We start from the raw sequence: 12,350 nt of genomic DNA on the forward strand, positions 1-12,350 counted from the left end.
GAATTCTACTACTGACTTTGTTAATAAAGATTTTGAAGAAATTGTTTTAGTGACAAGAGGCGGGGATGACAAATGACATTTGGGGATGTATGGGATTACATTATTTAGTATAGTAAGAATCCATTTTAGCCATTCATTTCAGCTTCTGTAGGACTAGTTACTTAAAAGAACACAAAACTGATTTAGATTACTGGCTTGTCTATACTCTTGTGAAAATAAGAGTGACCAAAAGATAATAGTAGCTATTTGAATGTATAATTGTTATCTAGGTATCTAGTAGTCTCTTAGCTTACCAGTAATTTTAGAGTTGATTGTGCGTTTAACTAAAAAGATCCTCTGTATTGCTTTAGGCACATATGTAATATTTTGGGGCTTCAGTGTCCTTACCTGAAAAATGAGTTGGTTTTCAGTGGTGAAAAAAATTGGTTCTTGGGGGTGAAAAAAAATCTTTTTTTCTTTTTTTGTATACAGTCATAGATACAGTCATTTATATACAGTCATAGATAAACAGTGTATATTTATTATTAAAATTTCACAGAGAGAGAAGACAATTAGGTTTTTTATGTATTTTTTTATTAAAAAAAGAGAACATGAGCAGGAGAGGGGCAGAGAGAGAAGGAGACACAGATTCCAAAGTAGGCTCCAGGCTCTGAGCTGTCACCACAGATCCCGCTAAGGGGCTCAAACTCACAAACCATGAGATTGTGACCTGAGCCAAAGTCCGACGTTTAACAGACTGAGCCACCCAGGCGCCCCAACAATTAGGTTTTTAAACATCCTGAAAAAGGACTGAGAAATACTGAAGTAGACCTTCCAAGATTTTTTTCTGGTTTTAAAAATGTGTTTCTATATGAAATAATGGACAATGAGTTCCCAGAAAAAGTAAACACTAGTAATTTCTATTTGTGATTTCAGAAATTGAATTGTTGCTTTTATTAAATAACTGAATTTCCATCTTAGGGTTGCTGTGCCATCAGGTACCATGACACAGGTGTGACTGGCTTAAAATTTATCCTAGTTCATTTTAGTTCAGGTTAGTTCAGGTTGTTTTTATATAATGAGGAATTGAACTTATGGTGAAATTGACCCTTCAGTTCTCTCACTAAGTAAGGCAGGGATTCCATTTCTTGACAAACTACAACTAAGTCAAAAGGACACTGAAGTAGAAGTTATTTTAGGGTGGTTTAGTGTTGGTATGTAGTATGTAGAAAGTCAGTGATCTAAGTTATAAATAGAAGCTAAATTATATTATGTTAGTAATATAGAGTATCAAATATATATTTAAAATGCAGCTAAAATTAGTAAAACATTGGAGGACCACTATGGCTATTCAGTGTATGTACTAGGACCCATGATAATAAGACTTATTATGCAGGTCTTGGCCACAAATCCACTAATAGATATAAAACAGTAGGATTTCATACAGACGTATTAAAAATGTGATATGCTGTAGTTAGTATAATTAATCATTCACTCCATTAAACATGGAGCACCTATTATGTGCCAAGCATTATGCTAGATGCTTACAGGTGGAATTGTGAATAAGACCTGTCCCTTGCCTTTGAGAAATCCATAGACTACCAGAGTTATGAGAGGATTCCCTGACTTTCACATTTTGTAATGACATTGCTGATGCTGATATGAAATACTGTGATATTATAGAAAGAAAAGGTGGCCTAGGATTCAAAAATCCCATGTTCCACTATTTATTATCTATGAACCTTAGGCAAGTCATTTAACCTGCCTAAGTCTCAGGTGCTTCATCTGCAAAACAATGGGATAACAATACCTATCCTGTCTTCCTCAGAATGCTGTTGTGAGTATAAATGAAATTTTAAACCATCCAGTCTATTGTTGTTGCTGTCATACTTGTTCTGATTGTCATTGTCACATTGCAAGTCAATGAACCTGTGGCCCTCTTTGCCATGGTATGCCCAAAAAGATTTCTCTTTGATTTGTGTCCTGTATTTTCAAATCTTTCACTGTTTTTACTCATCTTTAATCTCAGTTTAGATCCTTGAATTAAAAGGCAAGATTCTAGTGTTGCTTCCTTCCCACTTGGTTATTATATCTTATGTGTTTTGGTATAGCTGTGCTGTATTTTTGGCCACCTTGTTTAAAAATACCTGTTCACTTCTTAGCAGTTATTTCAGCTAAATTCACACAATAATTACTTTGGAATTTCACTTTCATTTGTTGTTGGAATTAGAATTAATGTTAATTCAAAGTTTGGTAATCTTTATATATTCTGCCTTATTGATGAACATGGCCTGCAGCTTAATAATTTAGCTGGGTTTGTAGGAAACATTTCTCAGTCTGTTTGTGAAACTGAGCAGTAACTTAGCTGAGTTTCAGACAACATTGTTTTAGCTTATTCTGAGGTATAATGCAGAATTGGTGCCAAACAAGATGGTAGACTTCCAAAACATAGTACTATTCTTTCTTTTTCTAGGTTTCTAGATAAAAAAAAAAAAAAAAAAACTACTGAACATCAATAAAATGACTTTTATTTAATTTACTTCTTATGGAAGTTGTTGGGTAAGATCTTCCCTAGACCACGTACTATCACATCTGGGGGAAATTTTAATATTTAGATACATTTAACGTATCCAATGGAAATGAGATCCACTGGACATGAGTTTTAGACATACTTTGTTTCTTCAACTATTTTTTTCCTTGGAAGTTAATAGGAGGGAAATAGTTTAAGTTCTTCCCTTATTATTAATTTACTCAAACTGTAGTCAAATTGCCTGTCCCAGAATATTCCTTATTATGCTTTTTTATTTTTTCTTGTATTTATTTTGTTGACCTGAGTATGCTTATTTTTCCTGAGATCTCTACAGATTCTACATATCTGGAAGAATCTTATGACTTGCAGACTAATCTATGCCTTCTTTAAATGTACTTTTTAGTGTCTTACTGTTGACCTTTGTCATATTTGACATTTTACTTTAATTTTTTTTTATTTGTGCATATCTCTTTCCTTTGCCTACATTAGATGATTTTTGCATCCTCTTAGAGTTCTTTTTGTATCCCAGCACTAAATTATTTATGGTTTCAACTCAGTTTTTACTTGTTGGAAATGAAGTATCAAGTGTAAGTGGGAAATTAAAGGTAGAAAATAGAAATTAAATGCAAGATAGATTGTTAGGAAATTATTTTTTACGTTTCTTAAAACAGCACTAAGAAATGATGCCTTAGAAACATGAAAACCAGCGATTTGACCAGAGTAATGGATGTAATGTGTGTATAATTTGGGCTTGTACATTTTTATTTGCCAGCTCCTCACAAAACAGATATGTTCTCTCTCTGGTGTGCTTTATTTGTGAATTTATGAATGACCAATAAGTGAGACATAATTTTTAATGAGAAGTTAAAAATATTAGTTCCATGCGGCCAATTTCTACTTCAAATTCAGGCAATATTATCATTACAGAAGTTATCTAATTTAAAGTTAGCCTTAAGATTAACATTTAAAAATTCCATATAATCAGTTCTTAGCATTCAGTCTTTGAGAAAGGAAAGACATAAGAAATTCAGATCAAATGACTTCCTGTACTTGTATTAGATTGGCATCATTAGGATGTTTGACTTTTATAGTCATTTTAAAAGCATTTATTAAAATGCCAAATCATATTTGATCGTATGCTGACCTTGTCAATAAGCTGGCTAGAAGTTCTCTAACAAAAAATTACTGAGGATTTGTTGGTTAATCCTAATCTCAGATCCCATTGAGGAGCTGGTCAAACCTTTATGTGCACACAGAGTTTTGCATACAATTTCAGAGGCTTCTCAGCACAACACAACACAACACAACACAACACAACACAATGTCTTCTTCTTTCAGAGCCCGCCAGAGATAGAATTCATGACCTTCAGGTTGAAGTCCTGTGCTTGAGTTCTACTTTAGTTCTCTAAGACTTAGCAGTACACTTTTCTGGATCACATGTTTTGCTTTCAGTAGAATTATCTACCATTGGTACAATGTTTTTTGGTTTTGTGTTTTCTCTTGGGAGTGGTAGATGGTGAGAAAGACTGTTTTTCACAATGGTATGTGATTATTTAGAGCTTACGTTGTCTCCCTTGTAAGGCTGAAATTTGGCCACAGCAATACATGTCATGACAGCAACTATGGCATGATTCTGTTTATGGTCTACCAGCATTATCATTCTTATTTTACCTTTTCTTTTCTGAGAAAATATAAAAATTTCCAGCATTTTTTGAAAGATTAGAGACCTTGAAACTGTTGCCACCAATAAACGGAAAGAATGACCGCTGAGAGTGGTAATTGTGTGTGACTCCAGCATCCCAATGGAAGATGACTTTATATTGGCCAAAGTTAGGGTGCTAGGCGTAATTAGAAAGAGGTGATTAAAAAGACTTTCATGTAGTTCTATATTCTAGCCTGAGTGGAAATCATATCATTCACAGAATAGTATGTAGCATTGAAATATATGTGTAATGGCGCTATTTTATTCAAACTGATAAATGAGCACCACAGGTAAAATTCTTGGTGATTGGCAATTTGAATCTCTTTCTTGCTATATATACAGAGGCTATAGGATAAAAGAGTTTATTTTTAAAACTGGTTTAAGTTTTAAAACATATCGCATTTTGTATACTATAGTATGCTTGAAGAGTATATAACTTATATCTAAATCTAATTCAAGATCTGAGCTCTACAGTGTTTTCCTATATATGTGTGTTATATTAAAAGGACTTTAAAATTGTCTTGACTTTTAAAAAAATAGTTCCGTACAATACAATTATCTGTCTCATTTTATTTTGGAACAGAACAGATTATGTAATGTGCTTACATCTAGCTTTGCATTTGTTTCCAGAGGATTACTAGACTTGTCAGTATAGTTAGATTCAGCAGTATGTTGATGAACGTTATGTATGAGAAATACTTCGTGTCAGGATAGTAGGAATATTTGTAAGTCTATTACAAGAAAACCAAATGTAGATCTTTTAAAGTCACTGGTTTTGCAAAACAGCAAGAATAAAAATAAAACAAAATGGAACTAACTTTACATTATACCCCATGTTTTGGGGGGAGAAAGAAGCTCTAGTGAACAAACACAAGTAGCTTATTGTGCTCATTTGTTTCTTTGGTCACGTTACAGCATTAAAGCTGGGTCCTGAGTCGTTCAAGTTTGATGGTGCAGTAGAGGCTGTGGCCGTCCGGCAGGCTGAAAAGTATTACATCCTCCGTCCAGAAGTAATTGAAACCTATTGGTACCTATGGCGATTCACTCACGATCCAAGATACAGGCAGTGGGGCTGGGAAGCAGCACTGGTAAATAAGCCAATATTTCATTTTATGTGCGTGAGCGCTAAATCAAGCTTTCCCATCGTGCCATCCGTGTTGCCTCATGTTCGGTAACCATAGTGCTCCTGCCAATTATGTGATGGAAAAACTCTGTGACTCGATTTCTAAGTTTCTTAAGCAATAGAAGGAAAATCCGATTTAGTTCTTGAATAAAACTATTTTCCTATGGGTGTGCACTCATTCTTCTTCTTGAATAACTATAAAGTGTCATTTAAAAGGCATTGTGAGTTTCAGTATGATTCTATAGTTTCTGTACTTGACAATTAATGCTTAACCCTAGGGGGAGAAAAAAAAATCGTAAAATTGCCCAGACTTACAATTACCTGAGTAGATTACCCTGTATTCGCTTGTGTTCCAGGTAATTTCTTAGTAACCACCAAATGAAGAATCAGTGAATTGTTAAAATTTTTCTAGGTTGAAAGACTTTATTTACTTATCTATTTATGAGAAAATTTTAATGGTTAGTAAGTAAAGGAAGCAAGCAGTTTATTCCTAAAAGACTAGCCTTTCAGAGAACAAGGTGGCTGTCAGTACCTGGGGAGGAAGAAAAATATTAGTCTTCTCATGAAAGTATAGCTTATTCCCAGGAGTGAGGGAGCATTTATTGTCTGAGATATGCTAATTGTGATAAATAGCACTAATTATGATGAATGTGCAGCCTAGATGACATTGTAGGTGAGATAAGTAGTGTCAGTAACTTGCTCAAGTAAGAATGGGCAAGATAGGTTTTCTGGCAGAACGTAGACCAGTTTATGTAAAAAGAAGGTTTCACAGTGGCCACCAGAGGGAGTGAAGTTTGGAGCCGTTATGTAGATGGTCTTACATGCCAGATCAAGGGATGTGTCCTTTACCCAGTGGTTCAGGAATAACACACACGCGCGCGCGCGCGCACTCACAACCAGACACCTCTCCCAGTTACTACATAAGTGTTTCTCATACAGGAGGTGGAGATAGAAAGTCCTTTGCCTGTCTAAACAGCCTGTCAGATCTTTTTCCTCACCATGTCCTGCCCACCAAGACCAACTAACTGGAAGTGTCCATTCTAGGATTACTAAACGTTTTTTAAAGAGAAAGGAGCCACTAAAGGCTATTTAGTGGGGAGTGACCGAACAAAGGCTCTGATTATAAGCTGCAAATTGCTGGATTTGGGAGACCGCTGCCAGTGATCTAGGAGCAGTGTGATAAAGACTTGCACTACAGTGAGGGCACTTCTGTGTCATTTGTCATTCAGACCTGGATAGTCTTTGCGGAGTTTAACAAAAAGAACATTAGCGGAGACAGGTGGTTACATTGAACGGGAAGGGATGCTGCATTTGTTGATGCTGCTTTTCACTGGCCTCTTACTTCCAGAATTCCAGACAGGATCATAACTGCTGGTGAAATTCTCTTTACAGAGTCCTGCCACAGTTGGGAAGATAACCAACTGTTGTCACAGTGGTTCGAGAATAGGACACACACACTTGTGGGATAGCAGTGGCTTACTAATGCTCATGTACATTAAGCAATATTGTATATGCGAGAAATAGGTAAAGCAACCCTGCGATGTCTGACTTGAATGTCTCCTAATATTTAATGATTCTTATTCAGAGGAATAAGAAAGATTTATCTGAATCACGTGGGGCAGCAGAGTGGGGGGTGGTGGCAGAAACCTGTCCACTCAGTGAGAAACACTATAGGATAATCTATCCTTTTCTTAAGGTTCTTTTTTCCTGTGCACCTTCTTAAAGTATGGCCCTACTCTGTCTATTAAAAAGAGGTTTCACGAGCTCAGGCTTTAACCTAAGTCTGTCGAATGACAGGAGTTAGAGTGTTGTTTTTACAGTCTAGATAGACACACAAACTCCAAATATAGAGAACAAGAACTGATATAATTATACTTTAAATTCAAGGTTCAGAAGTATGCCATGATGCAGAAAAGGGGGGCAAAGACAAAAGAGGACGAGTCACCTCTTAAATAGAAGTTGCTTTCTTCCCTATCACTGGCCTCCCTGTTGGGTATGAAGAAGGTAAAGGGAAGACAGGCTGAGACTGAAGAATGGTATCTCATATGTCTTCTGTAGCCTTAGCTATTCCAGTCACGTCTTCAAACTTCCAAACTTGAATATATTTGCATGAAAACTTGCCTCCAAGAAATGACTCTAAATGGCTTAAAGATTAGTCATGCCTCCCTGCTACTTTCTCAGTATCCTTAAACTGCTCTGATAGTTTTCTGGTGGTAAAGACACATGATCATTGCGCAGAATGTGGCATTTAAAAACTCTTGAATTCAAAATACATTTAAAATATTTAGATAGAAAAAAGCCCCAAACTGGTAAGAAGACTTTTAAAACCCAGCTGTAATTAAAATGGAATTATATAAAAACGAACAGCTTGATTAAATAAAAACTTTCAGTGTTAATTAGCTTTTCATTAGAAAGGAGAGAGACCAGAAGAATAAGAAAATTAGCAAGACTAGGAACAAAAAGCCATGGCAGTAATGATTAAATAACTATACCTTCATTAGACAGTATCTCAGGGTTAGGTAGAAAAAGAAAAGAACCATGTGTAATTCAACTTCTCATGAATGGCTTAATTTTAGAGTATGATATACACCTGCATAAGCAGGATATTCGGTTGCTCTGAATTAAAGATAGGGTTTGGAGGGGCACCTGGGTGGCTCAGTCAGTTAAGCGTCTGACTCTTGATTTCAGCTCAGGTCATGATCTCACGGTTCCTAAGATCGAGCCTTGTGACAGCACAGAGCCTGCTTGGATTCTCTCTCTCCCTCTCTCTCTGCACCCCGCCCCCCTTGTGTGTGCTCTCTTGCTCGCTGTCTCAAAATAAACTTTTTAAGAAAACAGGGTTTTGAATGGGTTCTCTCTCTCTCTCTCAAACTTTAAAAAAACAGGGTTTTGAATGGATTCCATTGGATTGAGTATATTTTATTTAGGCACGTTCAAAAGCTGCAAGAAGAGATACAAATTAAGAGTTTTAGCTCCGAGTTGGACAGCAGAGCGCAGTAGTTAGCAATAATGTAGAGCAACTCACCCTTTGCCTTAGTTTTCCTGTGGGAAAAGTGGAGCCTCCTAAGACAACCTCACGGGTAGTTGGGAGATTTCAATGATACATGTGAAGCTCTTAGAAGAGCCTTGACTTAGAGCAAATACATCCTAATGGTTGGCTCTTGACATGGTAATTCTTGTTGTAGTGGGTATGTGGATGGCTGCTTTCTGCCAGTTGGTACCACCTGTAATGTCTAACTGCTAGGATTGTAATGTAGCATCTGTCACGTAGTATGTTTGCAGTAAATATTACCTCCTTGCTTATTACTGTGGAGAGCAGAGCTCTTAGGTAATACTTTTCTTTAAGCTTGTTTTGGGTGGTTTATCCTTAGAAGTGAAAAAATTCCCTTTGAAAATTTTAATTCAGACTGACCGCCCTTGATTTGTTAGAATTAATGAGGTTTTATTATGCCAGACAGGTCTCTAATTCAGTGTGAATAGCCCAAACTTGACTTTCCTCAGTTAGGAAAATAGAAGATGCTTTTAAAAGATTGAGGAGTTTTGGAGGGGGAAAAGTTCCACAGGAAACAGATCCCTCCGTTAATTTTTCCAGTGTGAGAATATTCCCATTCTGTAATAAGTTTTATTCTTAACCTGTCAAATCCTCAGATAGATCTTTGTGAACTTTTGACTGGGGTTCCTTAATTTGTCCCCAAGACGTGAAATTGTGTGGAATTGATTCTTCTGTCTGGTCTCTCTCACAGGCTATTGAGAAGTATTGCCGAGTGAGCGGCGGGTTTTCCGGGGTGAAGGACGTGTACTCGTCTACTCCTACCCACGACGATGTGCAGCAGAGTTTCTTTCTCGCTGAGACGTTGAAGTAAGTGGATGCCTTTAAATACTCTGTTTTTACTGTAGGCAGGTGTCGCTGCGTGGTCTCTGCTTGAGGAGTTACGACTGGTGGCCTGTGACACCAGATTCTATTACAAATATCTTTTTCTGTAATCGGGTCTTAAATTGTTAGCTGCATCTCCAGAAGAATGACTTAAACTATGAGGTAGGTATTTTGTCCACTAAGAGTTGAGTACCTTTGCTTTGTTCTCGGCTCTGTGGGATGCGTTAGAATCACCTGGAAGACTCCTGAAAGCATTGGTAACGAGGCTGCAACCGCACAGTTTCTCCTGTGGTGGACCTAGCACAGGACCTGAGAATTTGCGTTTCTGGCAAACTCCCCGCTGACCCTGGTCCTGCTGGTCCTGGGACTGCACCTGAACCCCCTGCTCGCACTAACGAAGTCCGTTAGGAATAATAACGGAGTTGTGATGGCACTAGAGGGTATATGACCACAGTCATCCCTCCTCTCTGTAAGAGTTCCTGTAAAGACACACATAAAAGGAACAATGGAAAAGAAAGACCACTGTTGTTTGGGCTTGTACTCAGAACTCCAGGCAGAGCTCCAGAAACCGACACCTTACATGTGTCCACTTCCCTGCGGATCTCCCAAGTAAATCTCTTTTGATACCCTCTCGTAAATTTCATATTTCTATTTCCTGTGTGTCTGTACCTGAGTGCCTCAGAAACAAACTTCATTTGTTCAAAAAAAAAAAAAAAAAGTTTATTTCCAGGCATTGTTGAGGCTAATTGTGGATGTGTCAGCAGACAAAAAGGACAAAAATCCCTACCCTCCTGGAGTCTGCATTCTAGTCTGCTTCTGGCATATGTGTTGGGACATTATAATCGAAATGTACCTATTGCAGACTAAGTTTCTGATCTCAGATGGCCATCTTATTCTGGTTTTTCCTTTAGTGTCCCTAGCACTCGTATTTTCCCACCTTTTCTTCATGTACATTATAAACTTATTTCTTTTTTCTCTGATATATCATTAACTCTTTACGATTCGTGTTACATTGTTTCTTTATTTTGCCCCCTCCTTTCCCTATCTGTGACTGATCCTAACCCAAACCCTTACTGCTGCTGATGGTTTAGAACATCTGCTCAGTAGTCAGCCCCCCGGCCTCTGGTCCTTCCTTGTTGGGCTCACCCTGCATGGTTAGACTGGGACCGTGTGAGGTAGAGCACTGGGTGAGAAGGCAAAACCACAGCAGCTTTAGTTACACACTTGCTGTAAGCTGGGAGAGTGTGTCAGAATAAAGTTTCTTTGCTTTCAGTTTTCATAGCCATAAACGGTGGACTTTGACCCAAATTATCTAAGATCTCTTTTTTTTTTTTTTTTAGACCAGGAAATTGTAAGGATGGCACAGTGACTATTTGTGTATCCATACACATACACACACACATGTATATACTCCCTTTCATTTTATTGTCTGTTTCATGTTTTATTGGCTCTGATGGGAATGCCTTTACCATTTCTATCAATTAATGCCCCTCTCTTATTTCTAAATTGAGTTCAGATCTCACTTCTTGCAGATTGGCTTTCATAATTAATTCTCAGATTCCTCTTCAGTGTCCCCATTAGGACATGAGATGAAGTTGCAAATATGTGGCATGCTGCCTTTCCCCTTCCAGTTACGTATATGGAATATTACCATCTGACCTTGGTACTTTCCACTGCCAAGTTCAGGAAGAATCCTTCTCAACACAGCACTCTAGGTAACCAATTATATATATATAATTTGCATATATATATATATATATATATATGTATATGTACATATATATATATATATATATAATTGCCACAATACTCACTTTCACAAAAACACATATACGTTTTTGAATCAATAAAAGTGAAAAGGGTGAGACAAGAAGAATCATTCAGATAATTATAACAAAATCTAGGCTACAGAATTATCACAGTTGAGTACTACATCAGCACTGAGCCTCCTGGTAGCAAAAAGGAAGCATCTTGCTCAGTGTCATTTTCATCTTTGTGAGTTGGGAGAACATATGACTTTGACAAATGAGACCAATTTTTTCTTACTGCTGAATTATAAGATGACCTAATTTCATAGCTTGTTATTAAGTACTGAACTATTAGATGCACCACATAAAAATGCCCTTTTTAAAAGTCAACAACAGTGAAATACTGGCAGTTTTATAGGGCTCATCCTAGTACATAATGGCAGATATCTTCAAACAGTGACGTTTTATAGAAGATGCAAAACTCTTAATGTGACTTATTCTTTATAAAAACTGATGGCATAATGTAGAATGCATTTGAATCAAGACATTTCTGTGAAGACTAATGTAGTTGTAGGTTTATATTTTTCTTACTATGAAGATAGAGCTTGAAACTCTATAGAGGAATGAAGATTAGTATGACTTCATAGATTTTTCTCAAATACCAATTAATTTAAACAGGCCTTTATCAGAAGCTGAGTAGCTGTTGACTGAAGACTGTATATTCTATCAAGCGGTTCATATTTATTGTCCATTCATTAAAGGGCAGTAATCCGTGTGTTTTGGCTATCAGAGATGGCAACTGATTGGCTTGGGAGCAGCAGAGTTAAATGTAATAGCATGTGTTCTTGACCTAGTTGAGGGCTGTTTTACCTTTTACATATTATTGTCCTACAGCTATAGCTACACATTTTTCTCCAGAAGGTAAAATGCTGTGTCCTCTGTTTCTTTTGTTTGCCTCAGTAGTTGCCAGTGTGTTTATTTCTATAGCATACATACTGATGGCATGATAAAAATTATGTAATGAGCAAGGTCAGGGATAGATTCCTTCGAGGCCTCTTTCCTTAAAACTCTAACGTTCTAACAGAGGAAATAAAACACATGCAGGTTTGCAAAAAATGTTAAACATAGTTAAGTGTACAAGAGAAATGTTAATAAAGTGAGCAGTCCTCCAGAGGAGGAAGTGTTTACTTAACCTAGAAAGCAGAAAGGAAGACTTCATGGAAGTGGTGGCATTTAAACCAGACTTGAAGGCAAAATGGGTAGAGTAGGATGACTTAGTATTCGGGGAATAGCTGTAAGGCAGACAGTGACATATGAAGGATGAGATTCAGGTGCTCTAGAGGGTGTAATTGACAAGTGCTAGTATCTTACTAGATATAGGGAGATCCAGAAAG

The 12,350-nt window shown here is 37.1% G+C and overlaps 1 protein-coding gene across 4 annotated transcripts in view; it reads left to right on the plus strand.

Annotated features, from left to right (window-relative positions):
- The window catches only part of MAN1A2 (mannosidase alpha class 1A member 2), a 176,080-nt gene that overhangs the window by 138,212 nt on the left and 25,518 nt on the right, over nt 1-12,350 (plus strand). For 3 of the 4 annotated variants that reach the window (XM_027058270.2, XM_015076677.3, XM_053214669.1), the window contains exons 11-12: nt 5,127-5,299; nt 9,078-9,193. In XM_027058270.2, the coding sequence (XP_026914071.1) occupies nt 5,127-5,299; nt 9,078-9,193 (289 nt within the window). Of the gene's footprint in view, nt 1-5,126; nt 5,300-9,077; nt 9,194-10,777; nt 11,844-12,350 lie in introns of those variants that run through there. The other variant, XM_053214670.1, reaches the window with a different exon arrangement.

Source organism: Acinonyx jubatus, chromosome C1 (genome assembly GCF_027475565.1).
Source record: "Acinonyx jubatus isolate Ajub_Pintada_27869175 chromosome C1, VMU_Ajub_asm_v1.0, whole genome shotgun sequence".
Classification (NCBI taxonomy): Eukaryota; Metazoa; Chordata; class Mammalia; order Carnivora; family Felidae; genus Acinonyx; species Acinonyx jubatus.